Genomic DNA, 24,177 nt, shown 5'->3' on the forward strand with positions numbered 1-24,177 from the left:
GCCCAGTCCATTATAAGTAAAGCCCTCCCCACCATTGAGCACATCTACATGAGGTGCCGTTGCAGGAAAGCAGCGTCATTATCAATGGCCCCCACCATCCAGGTCATACTATCTTCTCACACCTGCTATTGGGAAATAGATGCAGGAACCTCAGGACTCTCACCACCAGGTTCAGAAACAGTTACCCCTGAACCATCAGGCTCTTGAACCAGAGGGGATAACTGAACTGTTCACCCTATCACTAAACTGTTCCCACAACCTACGGACTCACTTTCAAGGATTCTTCATCTCATGGTCTTGGTATTTATTGTTATTTATTATTATTTTTGATTTTTTTTATTTGCAGGGCTTGTTGTGTTATACACATTGGTTGTTTCTCCGTCTTGTCATGTGTGGTCTTTCATTAATTCTATTGTGTTTCTTTGTAGTTAATGTAAATGCCCACAAGAAAATGACTCTTAGGGTTGTATACAAGGACATATATGTACTTTGATAATAAATTTCCTGTGAAGTTTGAACTTTTGAATTATTGTAGTATTGTATCACCCCAGGGGCCCACATGAGTGGCAACTATGCTATTGGTTTTAAGAGATGTAATAGAACTCGACTTAACACATTGTCAATGAATATAAGAATGAAAAAGCATTGTACAGTTTATTCTTGTAAATTTTTTATCATTATGAATAGTTTATTTTGATATAAAAATTACATTGCTGTCATTCAATCACATAAAAACTCCCATATATGCATAAGCTCTTTACTCAAATTTTACAAGATTTAGTACAATTGGTGTATATAATATACACTGCAATGTAAAACCTTCTGCCTTCTTATATCAAATACATCTATTATTATTCTTAATTTCTGATTCTCTATTACAGAACATTTACAGTTAAAGAAATTATTTTGTTTCTTCTTTGTAAAATGCCATAATGTACAATATTTTGATTATTAATTTATCTGAAGACATGTTGCTGTCCAAGGACTGGTGAGCAGTACGTATATGCTGGAACTGACCATGTTGTGGCATATGATCACCCTCACTCCGTTTCTTGGATCCATTGGTAGCCATTAGAATTTAATTACACTTCGTAAACCCCAGTATACCGAACATAAAGAAAATCCAACCTGGGGAGAAAGAGAATTGAACTGTAAGTCCTTCATTTAAGCAATTTAATCTTGCATAATTGTTCCACTCAACACATACTATATTTACTAAACTATTTTTATTATTTACTCTTGGTAATATAAATGGAAGTATTGCAGCGATGTGCTACACACAGAGCTGAAATAACGACACGCAGTCGGTAAGTTGTTTCGAGACTAGTTTATTCAAACTTCACAGCGCTGGCATTTAATCCCTAGCGCCCGCCCTCTCCGGGCAGAAATGACGTCAGCAATTAGCAATTAGCAATGTCTCCCCCCCCCCCGTGCGCTGGCTATTTGTGAGCCGGTTCGCCTGCGTAGAAATTGGGTCGCCACAGTATACAAATTTACAATGTCTCTTCCCACAACTACAGCTTACCTTTGCAAGTGAGCACAGGAGCAGGAGTAGGTCATTTGATTTCTTGTGCCTATTCTGCCACTCAGCTAAATCATGGCAGATTTTTTACTTCAGTAAGCCCTCTCTCTCATTCCTTTAATATCTTAGAAGACCTATTGTTCTCTGTTTTATATATACTCAACAAATGAGACCCCACAACCCCATTGGTGGAGAATTCCAAATATTTGCTATACTGTGAGAGCAGGCACCATAGAACCATAGTGGCTGGCATGACACTATTACAGAGGGCATTCTGGAGGTTGGAGCTGAATTCTGGCACTGTAAGGAGTCTGTACACCCTCCCTGTGGAATGGCTGGGTTGTCTCCAGGTGTTCCAGTTTCTTCCCAAAGTCCAAAGACTTACTGGATAGCTTATTTGGTCATTGTAAATGGTCCTGTGATTAGGTTAGGGTTAATCGGGTTTGCTAGGGATTTGCTGGGGTGGTGTGGCCTGAAAGCCTGGAAGGAGCTACTCAGCACTGTACCACTCAATAAAAAAAAAATAATAAATGACTCATTGTTATGTAGACCCCTGATCTTCAACATCCTAGCCAAACAAAACATCTTAATGTAAAACATTTTTTAGAGCATTGGACAGGATAGACATGAGAAGGTGTTTCCCCTAGCTGAGGTATCTCAGATAAAGGGATCACAGTCTCAAAGTAAGAGGTAGATATTGAAGAGAAATTGTGTTGGAATTCCCACTCCAAAGAGCAGTAGAAGTTCAGTTATCAGTTCCATTCAAAACTGAAATTGATGGATTTGTGGCCATTAGAGGAATCAAGAAACACAAGGTCAAGGCAGAAACATTGTGGAGAGGTAGAAGAACAGACATGGAGTAGGAACAAGGGGATGAATGACTTATTCTTGCTGTGATTTGTTTACACATTTTAACAAACATGCCTTGCACGATCATATCCTGTAACAATTATAAGCATTTTTCTGCATTCTTCTAAATCTAAAACTAAATAAACTTATCATTTCACAAACCCACTGTGTCATGAATCAATTTGCAAGTAAATTTTTTCTTAGAATCACAGTCTGGACATGTACACATTTTTCCAGACAAGGTCTCACCAGGACCCTTAATTTATCTCTTTTACTTAAGTTTCTTTGCAGTATTGGCCAACATATAACATGCCCAGTATGTTTTCCTAATTGGTCACTGTACCTGATCATTTAAAAGAGTATGTAGTTCATTCTACAAGCTAATACCTTTCCACTTCTAACCACTTAGAAATTGCTGGACCTTTCTATTATTGGATAAAATGGATAACCTCATATTCTTCCATATATATTTCATCTCCAAAGTCCCACAATTTATCAATATCCTAACAAAGCCTTTCTGCATCTTTCCCACTACCATACGGTCACATAACTTTGTATCTTTAATAAGTTTAGATTTTAACTGTTATCTTCCATGGAAATTATTGACATTGATTATGAACGTTTGGCTCATTAGGTATCATTGAGACCTTCCATTAGCTGCAGACACAAATGATAAGTTATTTCCTATTAAACAATTTTCAAGCCACTACAGGTGTATACTACTCTTAATATTATGTACTCTAATATTGATTATTAATTTCTTGTGGAATGCTTCTCTGGAAGTTCAAATACACCACAACCACCGGCAAACCCTTATTTATTCCTAAGAAACTCCTAATAGATTTAATAAATTTATGTAGTTCTCCAGTTCTATGAAAACAGCTCAAATCCAAAGCAGATTTATTTCTGGGGAAAAAATGCATTGCATTGTATGTAACTGCAGGCATGATTTGTTTTGATTGTTTTCAAGGAAGAGACACCCCTTCAGCTCATATCTACATGTGCTGGGGCCAAAATGAAAACCTACCCCAAATGAATTGGAAATAAAGGAAAGTGACTTTGCAGTGCTTCAATTGGTAATGAAGAACACTGAACAAAGAGAAGAAACCTACAAATAAAAAACAGGAACAGCAACTACTGGAGCTCTCAGCAGTGCATTGGAAAGATATGAGGTACAGTACATCGGGGGAGCAGCAGGATTTCGTCAGAGCCTTCTTGCTCCGCTTTGACCCTTTAGAAATATTACTACTATTGTCCTATCCAAGTAGCCAAGTGTTTTTTGAGGGCAGTATAGCAAATTGGAATTGAGTGGGAAAAGGTCTGTGCAGTGAGCTGGGATGGACAGCACGAGGGATCATTGTGGGGTTAGGGGGGAAATCCAAAATTTGGAAGAGTGTGGTAGCACTCTGTTGTTTTAGCTACTACCACTTCTGTTTTAGTGTAAAATGGCAAATGGAAAACCAGCAGGAGAGATAGTCAATGTTTTGGTTGAAACCCTGCAGTAGGAGTAGCACTAATCTTTCACCGGGGGAAGGATCTGAACAGAGGTGTCTGATCTCAGTTGCTGGAGGAATATCGACTACTTGAAAATTCACCATTTAGAGATTTCAGGAACATTCAGTTCTCCCTTCTGAAGAAAGCATTGAACGAACTGTTCTAAGTGTGATGTTGATTAATATAATAACACAGGTACAGAGTAAAATAGACTACTTTGTTGAATTGTTAAAAACAAGAAATTCTTATGTACCCACAATTTTTATGTTCAAGGTAAAGGTTGAATAGGGATTCTTGTAGAGAAACAAAATTAAACAAAGGTCTTCTACTGCATAAATGTCGACTTTTCACTTGAACATGTTCCAAAATACCAGAAACTAAAAATGTTCTGCAAGGTCATTGTTTCTAAACTTCATGAAATTAAATGTCTACCTGCAACATTATATTTGTGTATTAATGTACCATAACCTCACTCACTGCTCTTTTCTAGCAATTAACTTTTCTTCTTCCTGCTGCACTGAAGCATAGGCATGCACTTTCTTAGGTAAAAAAGCTTCACCACTCCTTTCATGATTCACCATGCTTTCCCGATCTCATAACGTTCTTTGTAAATCTGTCAAAAACTGGCTCAAGGAAGGCACTGAGCTCCAAATTCAGCTACTGAACCCTTGCTTCAGCTGCTGTTGGAGTTCACAGTGCAAAAACATGAGGGATGTGAAGATAGCTAGCTCATTGCAGTCTTTAAACTCTCTAAAGGAGCCGATCCCTCAGCCATGGGATTTGGTTGAACCAAATGATAAAACTCCAACTCAGGATTTGTAGGATGATTACCCCTACCTTCACCATAAGACCATAAGACACTGGAGCAGTATTAGGCCACCCGGCCCATCAAGTCTGCTCCACCATTCAATCATGGTTGATCCTTTCTTTTTCTCCTCCTTAACCCTAGTCACCGGCCTTCCCTCTGTAACTTTTGATGCCATGACCAATCAAGAACCGAACAATCTCTGCCTTAAATACACCCAATGACCTGGCCTCCACAGCTACATGTAGCAACAAATTCCACAAATTCCCCACCCTTTGGCTAAAGAAATTTCACTGCATCTCTATTTTGAAAGGGTGACCCTCTATCCTGAGGCTGTGCCCTCTTGTCCTAGACTCCCCCACCATGTGAAACATCCTTTCCACATCTACTCTGTCTAGGCCTATTAACATTTGAAAGGTTCCAACAAGATCTCCACCATCCTTCTGAATTCCAGAAAGTACAGACCCAGAGCCATCAAACGTATTATCATATGATAATACGTATTATAAACGTATTATCATATGATAATACTTTCATTCCTGGAATCATCTTTGTGAACCTCCTCTGGACCCTCTCCAATACGAGCACATCTTTTCTAAGATGAGGGGCCTAAAAGTGTTCACAATACTCAAGGTGAAGCCTCACCAGTGGCTTATAAAGCCTCGGCATCACATCTTTGCTCTTGTATTCTCAACCTCTAACATACTAACATGGCAGTTGCCTTCCTCACCGCAGACTCAACCTGCAAAATAACCTTCAGGATGTTCTGCACAAGGACTCCCAAGTCCCTCTGCATCTCAGATTCCTGGATTTTATCCCCGTTTAGAAAATAGTTCACACATTTATTTCTACTACCAAAGTGCATGGCCATGCATTTTTCAACATTGTATTTCACTTGCCACTTTCTTGCCCATTCTCCTAATCTAAGTCCTTCTGCATCCTACTTGCTTCCTCAACACTACCTGCCCCTCCATGAATCTTTGTAAATCCTGCATACTTGGCAACAAAGCCATTTATTCCATCATTATAATCATTGATACACAGCATAAAAAGAAGTGCTCCCAACATTGACCTCTACGGAATGCCACTAGTTACTAGCAGCCAACCAGAAAAGGATCCTTTTATTCCCACTCGCTTCCTCCTACCAATCAGCCAATGCTCTAACCATGTTAGTAACTTTCCTGTAATCCTATGGGCTCTTAACTTGGTAAGCAGCCTCATGTCTGACACCTTGTCAAAGGCCTTGCTAAAGCCCAAATATACAACATCCACTGCATCCCCTTTATCTATCCTACTTGTAATTTCCTCAAAGAATTCCAACAGGTTCATCAGGCAGGATTTTCCCCGAAAGAATCCATGCTGACTGTGTACTATCTTGCCCTGTGTCACCAAGTACTTCATCACCCCATCCTTAATAATTGACTCTAATATCTTCCCAACCGCTGAGGTCAGGCTAAAGGCCAATTTATGTTTCTACGTCGAATCAACACTGGACCCTATGCTGTAGCCTGAGACACACCTCCCCAAAAATGTAACTACGCGTGGCAGCGACGCAGACTGCAACGACTGTGATTGGTCTGCTTGGTGGCATCGCATTTTCTCCTACGCATTTCCGGTTGCTTCTGAACGATGAACCAAATTCACCTGCCGACATTCGAAAATATTTGAAATGCATTTCCTCGTCCATGTCTCTCAGTGCCCAGAAAATTTACCCTCCTTCTGCCTCAGTCTGTTCAATAGTTGTACCTTTGACAATAAACTAGACTTTTCAAAGAACACTGAGGCTGTCTACAAGAAGGGCCGTCTCTACTTCCTGAGGAGACTGAGGTCCTTTAACATCTGCTGGGCAATGCTGAGGATGTTCTATGAGTCTGTGGTGGCCAGTGCTATCATGTTTGCTGTTGTGGGCTGGGGCAGCAGGCTGAGGGTAGCAGACACCAACAGAATCAACAAACTCATTCGGAAGGCCAGTGATATTGTGGGGTTGGAACTGAACTCTCTGACGGTGGTGTCTGAAAAGAGGATGCTGTCCAAGTTGCATGCCATCTTGGACAATGTCTCCCATCCACTCCATAATATACTGGTTAGGCACAAGAGTACATTCAGCCAGAGACTCATTCCACAGAGATGCAACACTGAGCGTCATAGGAAGTCATTCCTGCCTGTGGCCATCAAACTTTACAACTCCTCCCTCGGAGTGTCAGACATTCTGAGTCAATAGGCTGGTCCTGGACTTATTTCCACTAGGCATATTTTACTTATTATTATTTACTTATTTCTGGTTTTATTTTGCTATATTTCCACACTATTCTTGGTTGGTGCGACTGTAACGAAACCCAATTTCCCTTGGGTTCAATAAAGTATGTCTGTCTGTACACACCACCTGTGCGACATCTTCTCTCTTTTCTGCGTTGCAGTAATTTCAATAAAAGTAACTCTTGTTCAATATTTATTAGCTCCAACTCCAACATGATGCGCTCAGTTTCAGTCGCCATTGTTTGAAGTACATGAAGAAACTCAACAGTGGCACAGAAACCCCACCGCCAACTAGCGTTTTTGTTGTGAATTGCAGAGCGACGCAGACACACTAACGCACAAGTATAAATGCTCACAACAGCGTAGGTCACTTGCCTAGGCTACAGCGTAGAGCCTACGCAGTATAAATCAGCCTTAACTGGTCTGTAATTTCCTTTCTGCTGCCTTCCTCCTTTCTTAAAGACTGGAGTGACATTTACAATTTTCCAATCCTCTGGCACCATGCCAGAGTCCAATAATTTCTGAAAGATTATTTCTAAAACCACCACAATCTCTAATGCGACCTCTCAGAACCCTAGGCTTCAGTTCATCAGGTCCAGGTGACGTATGTATCATTAGGTCTTTCAGCTTTTTGAGCACCTTCTCTCTTGTAATGGTAACTCCACCCACTTCTCTTCCCTCACACACTACAACATCAGGCACACTGCTGTAGACAATAGACAGGAGTAGGCCATTCGGCCCTTCTAGCCAGCACCACCATTCACTGTGATCATGGCTGATCATACACAATCAGTACCCCATTCCTGCCCTCTCCCCATATCCCTTGACCCTGCTATCTATAAGAGCTCTATCTAACTCTCTCTTGAAAGCATCCAGAGACTTGGCCTCCACTGCCTTCTGGGGCAGAGCATTCCACATATCCACCACTCTCTGGGTGAAAAAGTTTTTCTGCATCTCTGTTCTAAATGGCCTACCCCTTATTAAACTCTTCAACTGTGGCCTCTAGTTCTGGACTCACCCATCAGCAGGAACATGCTTCCTGCCCCAGTACCATGTGCTCTAATTTTGCCCACTAATCTCCTATGTGGGACTTTATCAAAGGCTTTCTGAAAGTCCAGGTACACTACATCCACTGGCTCTCCCTTGTCCATTTTCATAGTTACATCCTCAAAAAACTCCAGATTAGTCAAGCATGATTTTCCCTTTGTAAATCCATGCTGACTCGGACTGATCCTTCTACTGCTATCCAAATGTGTCGTAATATCCTCTTTTATAATTGACTCCAGCATCTTTCCCACCACTGACGTCAGGCTAACCAGTCTATAATTCCCTGTTTTCTCTCTCCCTCCTTTCTTGAAAAGTGGGACATTAGCCATCCTCCAATCCACAGGAACTGATCCTGAATCTATAGAATCTACAGAATGCTTGTGTGCTCCACATTGAAGAATGATGCAAAATACTCATTTACTTCATCAGCCACCTCTTTGTCCCCCATTATTATTTCCCCTGCCTCATTTTCTAGTGGTCCTATATCCACTCCCATTTCTCTTTTATTTTTAACATATTGAAAAAAGCTTTTACTATCCACTTTGATATTATTTGCTAGCTTGCTTTCATATTTCATCCAATGTTTTTTTTAGTTGCTCTCTGTAGGTTTTTAAAAATTTCCCAATCCTCTATCTTCCCACTAATTTTTGCTTTGCTGTATGCCCTTTCTTTTGTTTTCACAATGGTTTTGACTTCCCTTGTTAGCCATGGTTGTACTATTTTACCATTTGAGTATTTCTTCATTTTTAGAATACACATGTCCTGCACCTTCCTCATCTTTCCCAGAAACGCACGCCATTGTTGTTCTGCTGTCATCCCTGCCAGCAGCTCCTTCCAATTTACTTTGGCCAACTCCTCTCTCATACCACTGTCATTTCCCTTACTCCACTGAAATACTGCTACATCAGATTTTACGTTTTCCCTAAATTCACGTGTTGTTCTAATTAGTCACAAGATCATTTACACAAAAGTTATGCTGTCACCAAATCTTTGAAAAACTGCATGAGGCCGTCACATTGCCTGCAGTGCCTTGAATTCTTTTGAAACTCAGTGTACCAACATTCTGCGACAATAACCAACCTGGTACTTGTACATGGCGGGGGTAAAGGGGATTTAAAGGCATTTATCAGGAGAACAATGCCCTGTAACCGCTCTAATTTCCCTATATTTTCCAGGGCTCCACTCCCTAGACTAGCATCTGTATCTTTAACTGTTATTGTGCTAAAATACAGAAGGGGATTTGCAAGTCATCACCAAAGAATGTGTAATTAACTATGGCTTTCTGAAGCAGATAAATTGCAGAGATTGTCTGGGTTTATATGAGCATTGGCACTGGACCTGTGAATAGTCCTGGGGCAGGAAACAGATGCAGAGGCCAGAATTACATCACTCCAAGTTCACTTACATCCAATTTGCATTTCAATACCTACGGTAACTGCATTCAGTTTACCTTTGTTGAGATCTGAGACTACATGGAAACATGATGCACAGAATTTTAGGTCTTTTTTTCCTCCACATGATATTCAGGAGATATATTCCCACAGGAACTATTCCAGAGGGAGAATATAAAACAGCTACTGAATATATAACTCTGCATCAGTAGGTGCAAAAAGCTAGTAAACCGAAAATGATGAAATCACTAATCCCAGGAGTTATGAATAAACTGCAACAAAAGTTGATGCTATACTTATGCTGATTGGCATTCCATTTTACAACATACTTTCCCCCTGTAACTTGGCAATAATGATAGGAATGAGGTTAACATTAAATACTTTTTTTCCTTTTAGAAAATTTAACTCATGGCTGAAGCTTGAAGAATTCAAATGCTGGAAATGTTATAATTTGGTTCAGAACTCACCCCAGTGTTATATACCACATGTACATTGGTGCAGGTAATTTCATATTATTGTAAACAATCAAGCATCCAACCACATAACTTTCACTGTCAAGCACATTAGCAACACTGTCTCCCAGTGTGAACGATGAAATTGACTAGAAACTTGGACCAGCAAACTCAGAGCCTCAGTACTCAGCAGAAAGTGATTCACTTCCTGGCATGACAAAGGCTGTCCTACCATCATGAAGCTCAACATCACCCAGGTCAAAGCCGCCACTTGAATGGCACCACCCCAAATCACTGACTAACACATGAATCTCAACTAGCTTCAAGGATCTCTGTAGATGAATAACGTACCTGCCCTGCCTCTAATGCCCAATTAATTAAATACATTAAGTGGACCAGTAAGGTGACTCCAGGTTGTCTATTAGTAAGCACTACTTACTGCACCCATTCACACCCCGATGCTTTCCATTTGTAACATGACCAACTTCAGAGGAAGAGACTGTGAGAAGTCATGATGTCACTACCGTGAATGCTTCAGTTGAAGAGAGATGGGAACAAGTGGGTACAGTGGCTAAGGGACTCAGATTACACGGAGAGACAGAGAGTACATCAAATTTAATGGCAGAACATTTTTTTGTCATTGGCCAGGATGTGGATGACCTTTCCTGGAAGGTCACCTATAATAATTCATTAATATTTTAATTTTTTACCCTAAAAAAAATCTGAAATAAATTTTGGGTAAAATGTAACATTTTGCCCAGAGCTGTGACTCTTAACTCAAGGCAGGCCCAGTATAATCTGAATCTATGCAGTATTTGAGTACTGCAAATCCTCATTCACCATCAAGAGGGAACTATTTACCTAGTCTACTTTTTGGTCAGCATACTGCAATTCCTATACATTAGATTAGTTTACACCTACATCAGTATCCTTTCAAATCTAATCAATAAGCTTCTAGACCTTGGCCTTAATACCTCCTTGTGCAATTGGATCCTTAATTTCCTCACTTACAGTCCCCAGTCAACTCAGATTGACAACAATATCTCCTCCACAATCTTCATCAGAACTGGAGCAGGTTTAAACTCCTGCTCTACCTGCTCTATGCTTATGAACACGTGGCTAAGCACAGCTCCAATGCCATACTCAAGTTTGCTGATGACACCGCTGTTGTAGGCTGAATCAAAGATGATGATGAATTAGCATCTAGCAGGAGAATGAAAATCTGGCTGGGTGGAGCCACAGCAACTAAGGAGCTGATTATTGACTTCAGAAAGAGGAAACCAGAGGTCCATGAGCCTGATCTTACCAGAGGATCAGCAACGTTAAATTCCTCAGCATTACCATTTCAGGGTACTTGTCCTGGGCCCAATACATAAGTGCAATTATGAAAACAGCACAGCAGTGCCTCTAATACCTCAGGAATTTGCCAAGATTCGGCATAGCATCTAACACTTTGACAAACTTTTATGGATGTGTAGTGGAGAGTATAGTGACTGGCTACATCACTGCCTGGTATGGAAACCCCAATATCCTTGAACAGAAAATCCTACAAGGAGTAGTGGATATGATTCAGTCCTTTAAAAGTACATCTACATGAAAGGCTGTCGCAGGAAAGCAACATCAATCATCAAGGGATCCCCACCACTTAGGTCATGCTCTTTTCTCACTGCTGCCATCAGGAAGAAGGTACAGGAGCGTCAGGATTCCTACCACCGGGATCAGGAACAGTTATTGTCCCTCTACTATCACTTTACTGCAAGCTATGGACTCACTTTCAAGGACTCATTTATCTCATGTCTCGATATTTATTGCTAATTTATTTATTTATTATTATTATTTCTTCCATTTTGTATTTGCACAGTTTGCTGTCTTTTGCAACACTGGTTGAATGCCCAGATTGTGCAGTCTTTCATTGATTCTATTATGGTTATTATTCTATCATGGACTTATTGAGCATGCCTGCAAGAAAATGAATCTCTGGGTTGCATATGGTGACATATATGTACTCAGAAAATAAATTCACTTTGAACTTTGATATTTTATCAGTTTAACAGGCTGTACACCAAGACCACTACAAAGCTTTCTTCTGTTGTCTACCAGTGAGCATTATGTCTGGTGCTCTTTGCCTGTTTTCTGGAACTAATTTATTCTTTGGAAGGGACATAAATGTTACAAGGTAAGAAGTGCTTCGAATAGATAACTTTCCTATGTCTGACCAATGTATTTTCCAGTCAGGTCACAGGTGCAACCACTTTGGGGGGGGGGGGCGCGCGAGCAAAGAGGGAGATGGGAATCATGGGAAATATATTCAACAATTTTGTTTTGTATATTTCATAATCTAATGGCAACCCTCATCCTCCTACCAGAAAATATTGGAAATGTGACTTTCCAAGTCTTTACAGGAATGATTTTAACCTTTTACATTTCCTGGAAATCAACTAATGCTTTTCCGAGCAGGATGAAAGATGCTAATCTGAAACTTTCGGTTTCTGATGTATTTACAACTTGCCGCATGCTGTTTAACCTGAGCATCTGACTGGGGAAGCAGTCAAGTGGGACTATCTCAGACAGACATATTGGTCAGCATGGGTTCTCGGGCCAAATATCCTGTTTCCATGTTATATAACTCAATGACTCTATGATTCTGAGGAGGAGGGAACTAGAAGCAAAACAAGGACAAACATGATTTTATTTTTCAAAATCTTATTTTTTGGACTTCCATGGTGAGACTAGCAAGTAAAGAAAAGATCCTGTAGCCTCCACAAACTGCATTCAAAAGAGTTCAACCATCAATTGACAATCATCATTTAATCGTAAACCCTTTCCTTTCTACCCACTCAAAGGACTTACCAACTATTACTGCTTCTCAACATAGAGCAGCCCTGTGCTAGTTATTTCACATGGAAACACTGACTGTCCCTTTGCTATAGATGCTGCTTAACCTGCTGGATTTCTTCGGCAAACATAAGGAAATCTGCAGATGCTGGAAATTCAAACAACAACACACAACAAAATGCTGCTGGAACACAGCAGGCCAGGCAGCATCTATAGGGAGAAGCACTGTCGACGTTTCGGGCCAAGACCCCTCGTCAGGTCTCGGAGGTCTCAGGCCTGAAAAGTCGATAGCGCTTCTCCCTATAGATGCTGCCTGGCCTGCTGTGTTCCACCAGCATTTTGTGTGTGTGGATTTCTTCAGCAGTTTGTTTTTTTTTAACTCCAGATATCAGTGTCTGCAGTCTCTTATGTCTCCTGTTTCTAACCTGCTACCTTCTGTTGGTTTCAGGTTGGTATCTCACCAAAAACATGGAAGTCCAGAGTCAGAGTTCTGGTCTTATCCCAGTTGAGAAAGCCCAATCACAATGGACCTGCATCACCAAATATCCTTTTCAAGTTAAAAATGGAACATAGTATGAGTTTGTCATTCAATAAGTTTGGTCCATTCTGTTGAGGTACCATTCTGATGAGCTCCACTGAATTAGCTCACATCTGACTGGCTTTCTGCTTTCTCTATTCAACATTTGGTTACTGAAAAGCATCAACACCTGAATTATGACATAAAAGTAGGAAAAACAATTTTGAGAGACATTCCAATTCGTAAATCCACTGGCATCCTAGACTTTGTGGACATGTAGCACTCCAAGCTAGAAATTCATTCTTTTGCACAGCCAAGTTGTTTTAGGATTCTCAGTATGGATGATGTAGTCTAATTAATAGGGTAGGTCTCTAATTTAAAGGGGGGGGGGGTTGTCTTTCTTGACCCCAGGCTATGAAGTCTGACATTTAGAAACAATGGTAGGATCTAAATTACCTTTTTTCTGTTGGTTTGACAATCTCTTCTAACAGTGAAGAGTATCTGTTTTGAAATTCTAATGACTTGCAAACAATGAGGTAAATAGATACTCATTATCAAGTGCTTTGATAATGGATACATTAGCATTGGTGACGATTCTGACATCCTGGTGTAAGGCTACGTCCACACTAGACTGGATAAATCTGTAACCGAAGCTTTTTCTCTTTGTTTTGACCCTCCGTCCACACTACACCGGATAAAACCGTAACCTAAGTTTTTCCGTTCGTTTTTACTCTCCATCCACTCTAAAACTGCATTTTTATCCCCCGAAACTGGAGCTTTTCAGAAACGATCTCCAAAGTGTGTATTTTTGAAAACACCGGATTGGCCAGAGCAGTGTGGACGGGGTAACCGGAGAAATCTGAAAACACTGTCAGACGGCAGCAGCTATTTCATTGTTTTCTTGAACGCAACCTGATAATTTCAGGGTAGATGACAACGAGACTGACGCCAGAAGAGTTAGAAATGTACTCACCAAATACCTTGACCCATAACTACACTGAATAAATAAGTATACTCACTTTGCCCTGTTTTCTGTCCTTGCTCGAATGAAGGTGGGTTACCTATTTATGCAAGTACTTCTCTGACAATAGATGTGTAACAGCCTAATGTAACATTGTATGGAAATACAAGATAACACTGATGCAGACATATTTTATACATTTAACAAGGTGCTTTATTGATGCAACAGAGTTTATTTTTCAATGTTCATTGTCAGCCGGGTCAATCTGTCTATGAACTCCCTGTCAGTTGCCTCTGTATGGTCCAGTATTGTTTTTTTTTACTTTTAAGTTCTCCGGCGCGAGAGCCAACAGCTGTCCATCATTTTAAGATTTTCTAGTCTGTAACTACACAAACGCGCACTTTCACAGCGAGATTTGACACCAAACATGTTGCTTGTTTTTGATAGATGTGTCCTGTGCGTATGCAGTAGGAGATTCACTGAAATCTCCATTTTAATGTGGACAGAGATATTTAAAGAAAACGCAGAGCGTGGACGCCTATTGTTTTTACGCGAAATTGGTGTTTTCAAAATTATCTGGTCTAGTGTGGATGTAGCCTCAAATGGCATTTTCCTCCCCAGAAAATGGAGCTTTTCTAAAATGCTCTCCAGAGTGTATAAATCTGAAAACGCCGATTGGCTGGTGTAGTGTCTACGGGGGATACCAAAGCTTTTTAAAAACACTGTCATGACGTGCTGGAACAGACATATTTTATACATTTAACAAGGTGCTCTGTTAATATATTGCTTGCGCAAACATTCAATAGATGCAATTGTCACTACTTCCAAAATGTCATTTTTAAGTAGTAGCTTATGTTTGGCACAGATGTGAAAATGTTAAGGCCAAAAAAGGAAAATTATAAGTTTCACTTTTACTCAGGTAAAAATAAAATCACTTTTCCCAGTAACTCGTATTATTGCACATGTTAAATACAGCAAAATAAAACAGAAAGACGTGGCAAAAGTAAAGGCAAACAAATGAGGTAACAGCAAATTTCACTTTTGCCCAGTAACAAGCCTTATTACATTTAGTTGTAGCTGTCGTCCCTTTCATTGGTGAAGAGACTATGGCTGTAGGAAATGTTTCCAATACTGTCCATGAACTCCCTGTTGGTTGCCTCCAGTACTTGCTTATTTAGCTTAAAGTCCTCCTACGCGAGAACCAACAGCTGTCAGTCGTTTGGCAATTTCCTTTTACATTTTTCTAGTCTGTAACTGGACAGACGCGCATCGTCTTTCACGGTGAGATTTGACACCAAACATATGCCTTGTTTTCTGTAGATGTGTCCTGTGCATGCTCAGTAGGAGGAGATTCGCCCAAGTACCCGTTTTAATGTGGACAGAGGTATTTTCAAAAATGCCTGGTGTGAACGCCTATCGTTTTTATGCGAAACTGGCATTTTCAAAATTATCCGGTCTAGTGTGGACGTAGCCTAAGACAGGTTGGTTTACACCCAGATACTAAACAGAGGGGAATAAGGAAGGCAAACACAATGCCCACAAAGGGAAAGGTAACATACTAAATGAGCATGATAATGGTAAATTTACCTCCAAACCAACCAGAGATGAGGAAGTGACTTTGTTTTCATGCAATCATGACATTTTATATACAATCTAAGATGCTGAGTATCAGGGTATAAAACAAGGAACACACAATTCTAACCAAAATATTTCCCTCTCTGCAAACAAAATGTCTCCTCCCAAGATGCACCTCCAAAAATGCACCATGGGTCTTTAGCTCAATCCCAGCCAACTGCTAATTTAAACCTCAATCAAGAAAAGCCTTAGGGACTTGAATAATGACAGGATATACTTGCTTGCCTATTAAAATTTCTATATGATATACAGAAAACAAAGATATTCCCAGATATTCTGATTAAAAGCATACAATTGATTTAAAAGAATTCTACTGCAGCTGTTACAAATCTGAGGTAAAAATAAAAATTGCTTGGAAGGTTCAGAGAAACTGAACTGGTGCTTCAGGTTTACGATTTTTCTCAAACACTCATTTACATGATACACTGGCTCTGTTTCTCTCTTCGTGTTGCCTGATCTGAAGTTTATCTTCAGCATTCCATCATATCCTATACAATGCATAATGTATTAGAAAGTTAAACATCCCAGTATAAATAATGCAGCCCCATTTCATATCTATATTAGGCAACATCAGGCCAGATTAGTTTTTTACATGGTCGCTGGAAGGACATTCAGTGTGCTATGCCTCTGCAGTGCCAAAAACCTCCTGCCTTAATATACATTATAGAAGTAAAATTATTTTCACGCAAAAACATTGGACACTTATCTTCCCCACACCAGAGAGTGATCTAGCAACAGAAAATCTGGAAACATTCAGCATGTTAGATGGTATTTGTGGATGGCAAAATAATTAAAGTTTTGTGGTCATTATCTATTTCCCTTCCAACAGCTGTGTTCCCAGTATTTTCTGGGTTTTTTTTGTCTCTGATATTCAGTGTCTGCAGTTTTAAAAAATTTACTTTTATCAAATACAGGATATCAGTTACACATTCAAGAAAATGTATAGAAATCTTGTATTTATACTTAGGTCTGCCAGCTCTGGCTGGACATATTCCTGTAAATTTAATTCTATGACCAGTTGCTTCCTGCTTCCATTGGCAAATCACCTCATGTAACCACATTCCCAATTCAATTTTATATCCTTTTATCTGATTGGCTGATCCCCAATTTCATACAAACAGCCCCCTTTTCTTCCCAGTTTCCATTTTATATTTAACAACTAATATGCCAAAGTTTTTGTTTTTTTTAAAAGGCACATCAATCTTTTTTTTCCCAGTGTCCTGACAGCTCCCTTCTAGAACTGCTGGCAGCAGGATGCAGAAGATTGATCTTTAGTTCCTGGATAGACCAAGGTATTCCTGGAGACTTGGCAAACCTATTCATACCCCATACTACAGTATACACTAATAACCTCTCACATTCCTTCAGCCTTACAGCATCAGAATACCATCAAACTTAGGAGTCAGCTAAATAACTTGTTGGCTTTCCTAACACTGAAAGGTTTCCAACCATTAAAATACCTCAGATGTTCCATTAGACGGCATGTGAACTTTTTAAACTTGGCTTCAAACTGCAAGGGTTTAGGGTGAAGCTTATAAATCAGAGTTGAGATGCTGCAGCTGGTTTGAGGCTGATAAGAACTTGTCTCCAGGATGTGCACTTATTCTCAGAGCAACACTATTGTTTAAGTCCAGGAATATTTAGAATATATACATAATACAGGAATATTTTATAAACTGATAACATTGTTTGCAATATTCAAGTGGCCAAAGATTTATCATATAGCTGTGTTCACAGAAAAGTACATGACCAGAGAAGCATTCTTGCGAAGTCAATGAAAGCCTCCTTGTCTTTCAGAGAGTCTTCTCATCGTTTACCAGAAATGGGACAACTTACATATTTTGACTCTCAAGTTTTTAAGCTAATGACTTTATCCTACATGGCTGGCTGTTCCCAAACCAGGCCGAGTCTTTTCCTATTTATTGGGCTGATGGGAAGAAAACAACATTTCCTCTGGAAGCCACAGCTGTTTTCCTGAGGGAGTGCAGATGCCCAAAGTTTTTGCCTTTTGACTACCTGTTCTGGCTGCAGGCCGTTATGGGGGTAGAAGAAAAGGAAATAACAGGCACCCCACTGTTTCAATAAGCCGGCAGCAATCCTGCACAGATCACAATTAAAACACTTTGAACCTGGGTTCTGCGAGAAATTTGCAGTTTTCAGCCTATGTCATTACATTCCAATTAGCAGAGACACTTCAATACTTATACAGCATTGTGATTTAGAGTCGACTGCTAAAAACTCTGGAAGATATATTAACATTTTTTCTATAATCATCTTTGCTACTACACCTGGGGAAATGTCTGAGTTACAAGTACAGTAGTAATAGTGCTTGTTAGCAAGGGAAGGCAGATGAAAGAAAACTGTATTTGCCTGGATTGTACACAAAATATATAAGTTGTCCCAATTCTGATGTCCCAGTTTTCCCTGTCTAGCAACCAATAATTCTCCAGCAGCTTTGTGCAACTTTGGGATTTTCATATCAATACAAAACCCCCAAGTCTGTGGTCAATATTTACCACTGTTTTGCAAACCCCATCAAACAAATGTAAATCGACAGATTGCATTTCCTCTTGGAATATAGGTGATACTTGCAAGGTAGCCTTTGATTCCATTTAAGAGTGGACTGTTGAAATCTTCATGCAAATGGTCATCCAACATAATGTCAAGAGTTTAAATTTATTGACACAGTAAGTAAAAGGACATAACAATTTTAAGAAAATGGTTATTCAGTTCCTCATACCAGCTCTATTATTCAAAGTTCAAAGCAAATTTATTATCAAAGTATGTACATATTCACTTTCTTGCAGACATTTACAGGAAAATAAAAAAATATAGAGTTATTGAAAAACTACACATAAACATGATTGTCAACCAATATTTAAAAGAAGACACACCATGTAATTTTTTTTAAAAAAAGTTAATAATATTGAGGACATGAGTTGTAGAGTCCTTGAAAGCAAATCTATTGGTCACAGAGTCAGTTCAGAGTTGTGGTGAGTGAAGTTCTCCACACTGGTTCAGGAGCCTGATGGCTGTGGGGTAATAATTGTTCCTGAATCTGGTGGTCTAGGATCTAAGGATCTTGTACCCCCGCTCAATGATAGGAGTGAGAAGAGAGAATGGCCTGGACGATGGGGGCCCTTGATCATTAATGCTGTTTTCTTGTGACAGTGCTCCTCGGGGCGCTGTGGTAGTGTGGCTGTTAGCACGACACAATTACAGCTGGGGTGTCAGAGTTCAGAGTTCAATTACAACGTCGTCAGTAAGGAGTCTGTATGTCCTCTATGTGAACATGTCAGTTTCCTCCCACAGTCTAAAGGTGTACCGGTTAGTAGGTTAGTTGGTCAGAACTATGCCAGGAAGTGAATTGCTTCCATTTTTGGTACCCTAAAATAAGGTTATATTTAGCATTAAAGCCCAATTGTGTCTCTCAACAACTTTACGAATTTGGCAGAAATCCAGCGTGAAACAGTATTAGGGTGATTTACTGCCAGAATCAAGGGATCTGTGTGAATTGTAAGAGACTTCACACAAGTTTGTGCAATCAGCATTCAGTACAGGAAATACTCATGCTAGCTTCAGTGGTGATGATGGTAGCAGTGTAGCGGTGTGCTACACACAGCGCTGAAATAACGACACGCAGTCGGTGAGCTACAGTTGCAAAGATGTTTATTCAAACTTCACGGCCTTGCTTTAAAGCCTTCCTGTTCCCGCCCTCCCTGGGCAGGAATGCTGTAGGGGGCGCGTATTCACAGTCCTGTCCCGCACGCGGGCTTTTCCCCTCACTGGTGAAGCAGGCTTGGCGCCCTCTTTGGGACTGGCCTCAATGTCGGCGCGCATCACTTTGTGAGCCGGTTCGAGTGCGCTGGGAGGTGGGTTACCACATAACCCCCCCCCCCGCCAGAACCAGCGATACACCCCCAATGTCCTCAGTCTGGGTCGGACTCTGTTTGGGACGTCTGCCTCTGCGCTGCGGTGCCTGAATTTCGACCGGCTGTGCCACGTCCATTAGGGCCGGTTTGAGTCGGACCACCGTGAAAACCTTCTCTTTCCCCCCCAATGTCCAGCACGAACGTGGACTCGTTGTTTCTGATCACCATAAACGGCCCCTCGTAGGGCCGTTGTAGCGGTGTCTGGCGTCCGCCCCGTCTTATAAAAACGAACTTACAGTTCTGCAGGTCTTTGTGTACGCAGGTCGTGTTCTGCCCATGCTGTGAAGTGGGTATGGGGGCCAGGTTACTGAGCCTCTCGTGTAGTCTGTCCAGGACTGCTAAGGGTTCTTCCTCTTGCCCCCTTGGGGCTGGTATGAACTCTCCTGGGACGACCAGGGGTGCACAGTACACCAACTCGGCCAACGAGGTGTGCAGATCCTCTTTGGGCGCCGTGTGGATTCCGAGCAGGACCCAGGGAAGCTTGTCCACCCAGTTAGGCCCTTTGAGGCGGGCCATGAGAGCCGACTTCAGGTGACGGTGGAAACGCTCCACTAGTCCGTTCGATTGTGGGTGGTAGGCAGTTGTGTGGCGCAGCTGTGTCTCCAAAAGGCTGGCCATAGCTGACCACAGGCTGGAGGTGAACTGGGCGCCTCTGTCAGAGGTAATGTGGGCTGGTACACCAAAGCGAAATACCCAGGTTGCAATCAGTGCTCGGGCACAGGATTTGGAGGTGGTGTCAGTGAGTGGGACCGCCTTTGGCCATCTGGTGAACCGGTCCACGATAGTGAGGAGGTGCTGCGCTCCTCGCGACATTGGCAGGGGGCCCACAATATCCACATGAATGTGGTTGAAACGCCGGCAGGTGTGGTGGAACTGCTGCGGCAGGGCTTTGGTGTGCCGCTGTACCTTGGCTGTTTGGCAGTGCATGCATGTTTTGGCCCATTCACTGCTTGCGGAGTCCATGCCAAACGAACCTGTTGGCTATCATCTGGACAGTTGTCCTGATGGAGGGGTGCGCTAAGTTGTGAATGGAGTCGAAAACGCGCCACCACCAGGCTGCCGGGACGATGGGGCGGGGTTGGCCAGTGGTGACGTCACAGAGTAGGGTCCTCTCACCTGGGCCTACGGGGAGGTCCTGGAGCTGCAAACCGGAGACTACGGTTCTGTAACTAGGGATCTCCTCGTCTGCCTGCTGCGCCTTCACCAGCGCTTCATAGACTACCCCCGGGACAGGGCTTGGATCAGGTCTGGAGAGAGCTTCGGCCACGACATTGTCCTTTCCTGAGACATGCCGGACATCCGTCATGTATTTGGAGATGTAGGACAGATGTCGCTGCTAGCGGGACGACCAGGGGTCGGATGCTTTCGTGAAAGCAAAGATAAGCGGTTTGTGGTCCGTGAAGGGCCTACCTTCTAAGAAGTACCCGAAATGCCGGATTGCCAGGTATAGCGCCAACAGTTCCCGGTCGAACTCACTGTATTTGAGCTCGAGTGGTCATAGGTGTTGGCAGTGACCCTCAATGAGTTGTTCCAGCACTCCACCAACTGCCGTATTAGATGCATCCACTATGAGGGCGGTAGGGACGTCCATTCTGGGGTGCACTAGCATCGCGGCGTTTGCCAAGGCTTCTTTGGTTTTAACGAAAGCGGCGGCGGACTCCTCGTCCCAGGTAATGTCCTTGCCCTTACCCGACATCAGGGCGAACAGGGGGCACATGACTCGGGCAGCTGAAGGGAGGAAACGGTGGTAGAAGTTCACCATACCCATGAATTCCTGAAGGCCTTTGATTGTGTTGGGTCGGGGGAAATGGCGGACCGCGTCTACCTTGGTGGGCAGAGGGGTTGCCCCATTTTTAGTAATCCTGTGGCCCAGGCAGTCGATGGTGTCGAGCCCGAACTGGCATTTGGCCGGGTTGATTGTTAGGCTGTATTCACTCAGTCGGGCGTAGAGTTGACGGAGGTGGGACAGATGCTCCTGACGACTGTTGCTGGCTATGAGGATGTCGTCCAAATAGATGAAAGCGAAGTCCAGGTCACATCCCACCACGTCCATTAACCGCTGAAATGTCTGTGCGGCATTCTTCAGGCCGAACGGCATGCAGAGGAACTTGAAAAGGCTGAAAGGGGTGATGAGTGCCGTTTTGGGGACGTCGTCAGGATGCATCGGGATTTGATGGTATCCCCGGACGAAGTCCACCTTCGAGAAGATCCATGTGCCATGCAGATTTGCTGCAAAGTCCTGAATGTGCAGCACAGGGTAGCGGTCCGGTGTTGTAGCCTCATTCAGCCTGCGGTAGTCGCCGCACGGTCTCCAGCCCCCTGTTGCTTTGGGCACCATGTGCAGGGGGGAGGCCCATGGGCTGTCGGACCGCCGTATGATCCCCAATTCCTCCATCCTCTTGAACTCCTCCTTTGCCAGTCGGAGCTTGGCTGGGGGAAGCTTTCGAGCATGGGCGTGGAGGGGTGGTCCTTGTGTCGGGATGCAGTGCTGTACGCCGTGTCTGGGCATGGCTGCCATGAACTGTGGTGCCAACACCAATGGGAAATCTGCCAGGACTCTGGTGTAGTCGTTGTCGGACAGCGTGATCGAGTCTAGGTGTGGGGCCGGCAACTGGGCTTCACCCAGGGAGAATGTTTGAAAGGTCTTGGCGTGGACCAGTCTCTTCCTTGGCAGGTCGACCAGTAGGCTGTGAGCTCGCAAAAAATCCTCTCCCAGGAGCGGTTGGGCTACAGCGGCCAGTGTGAAGTCCCACGTGAACTGGCTGGAGCTGAACTGTAGCCGCACCGTACCGGTGCCGTAGGTCATTACTGTGCTGCCGTTCGCGGCCCTCAGGGTGGGACCCGGTTCTCTGTTGCAGGTGTTGTAACTCGTCGGAGGTAAGACGCTGATCTCGGCTCTGGCGTCGACCAAAAAGCAGCATCCCGACTGCTTGTCCCAGAAATACAGGAGGCTATCCTGATGGCCAGCCGCCATAGCCATCAGTGGCGGCTGGCCCTGGCGTTTCCCGGGAACTAGCAGGGTGGGCTACAGTGGCAGGCTTCTGCGCCCCACCGCTGGTGGTAGATGCACCATTGTTCATTGGTCTCCTCACCCTTGCCTCTGGAGTTAGTGGGCTCTGCGGCTGGGCCTGGTCTGGTCTGCTACTGGGAGTGTGGCCTGGCAATCTGTGCGATGGACGCCCCACTCCCCTTCTTGGCATGTCTGCCTAGGTCACCACCTTCCAGGGGTCACTGAAATCCGCATCAGACAGCAGCAGGCGTATGTCCTCGGGCAGCTGCTCCAGGAACGTCTGCTCAAACATGAGGCAGGGCTTGTGTCCTCCAGCCAGGGAGAGCATCTCGTTCATCAAAGCCGATGGTGGCCTGTCCCCCAAACCATCCAGGTGCAGTAAGCGGGCAGCTCGCTCGCGCCGTGAGAGTCCAAAAGTCCTTATGAGCAGGGCTTTGAATTCTGTGTATTTGCCGTCCTCCGGGGGCAACTGTATGAACTCCTCAACCTGGGCGGCTGTGTCCTGGTCGAGGGAGCTCACCACGTAGTAGTAACGTGTGTCCTCCGAGGTTATCTGCCGAACGTGGAATTGGGCTTCTGCTCGCTGGAACCATAGGTGAGGTCGCAGCATCCAGAAGCTTGGCAGTTTTAACGAAACTGCATGAACAGATGCGGCTTCGGTCATCTCCGGTCCAAATATCGTTTGGGCCGTTGGGGTCACCAATTGTAGTGGTGTGCTACACGCAGCACTGAAATAACGACACGGAGTCGGTGAGCTGCAGTTGCAAAAGAGGTTTATTCAAACTTCGTGGCCTCGCTTTAAAGCCTTCCTGTTCCCGCCCTCCTCAGGCGGGAATGCTGTAGGGGGTGCATATTCACAGTCCCGTCCCGTGCGCGGGCTTTTCCCCTTGCTGGTGAAGCAGGCTTGGCGCCTTTTTTGGGACCAGCCTCAATGACAGCGCGCGCCACTTTGTGAGCCGGTTCGAGTGCGCTGGGAGGTGGGTGCCACAGCAGTTCTCTATTGCTATGGCCGCAATCTAGGCACATGGGGTAGGAGGGAAAGACACACTTATCAGGCAAGAGATTATTTCGTTGTCTTAGGAGGCATTACAGATAATCTTGCGCACATGCTGTGAACTTTGGGCAACCGGTAGTGAGTTCTGATGCCACCCAGTCAGGATTCCCAGTGTCACAGGGCATCCCAGGAAATAATGATAAAGGCAGCAAGCTTGCGTAATCTAAGCCAAGTGCCTAGACTGCTTCATGAAAGCTGCAGTGTGGAATTCTTTCTTTCAATCTACGTTAGTGTGGACACAAATGGATGATATATGAATATTACAATATACGATGACACTGGGATAACATTAGATGTGCTATTGTGAACAGTCTAGTCCAATTTTGTGACCTGTCCAGTTTCAGTTGCAAATGATTTCCAGCACAATCTACTCTGGGTAAAGTGAAAATTGGACCTCAAAGTATGCAAAAAAAAGGT

The 24,177-nt window shown here is 43.1% G+C and overlaps 1 protein-coding gene across 2 annotated transcripts in view; it reads right to left on the bottom strand.

Annotated features, from left to right (window-relative positions):
• Positions 1 to 672: 672 nt before the first annotated feature.
• The window catches only part of agmo (alkylglycerol monooxygenase), a 342,658-nt gene continuing 319,153 nt past the window's right edge, over positions 673 to 24,177 (bottom strand). For both annotated transcript variants that reach the window (XM_059971351.1, XM_059971352.1), the window contains one exon: positions 673 to 1,128. In XM_059971351.1, coding sequence (XP_059827334.1) covers positions 1,072 to 1,128 — 57 coding nt within the window. In that variant the 3' untranslated portion in view covers positions 673 to 1,071. The remainder of the gene's footprint in view (positions 1,129 to 24,177) is intronic.

This window comes from Hypanus sabinus, chromosome 6 (genome assembly GCF_030144855.1).
Source record: "Hypanus sabinus isolate sHypSab1 chromosome 6, sHypSab1.hap1, whole genome shotgun sequence".
Lineage (NCBI taxonomy): Eukaryota > Metazoa > Chordata > Chondrichthyes > Myliobatiformes > Dasyatidae > Hypanus > Hypanus sabinus.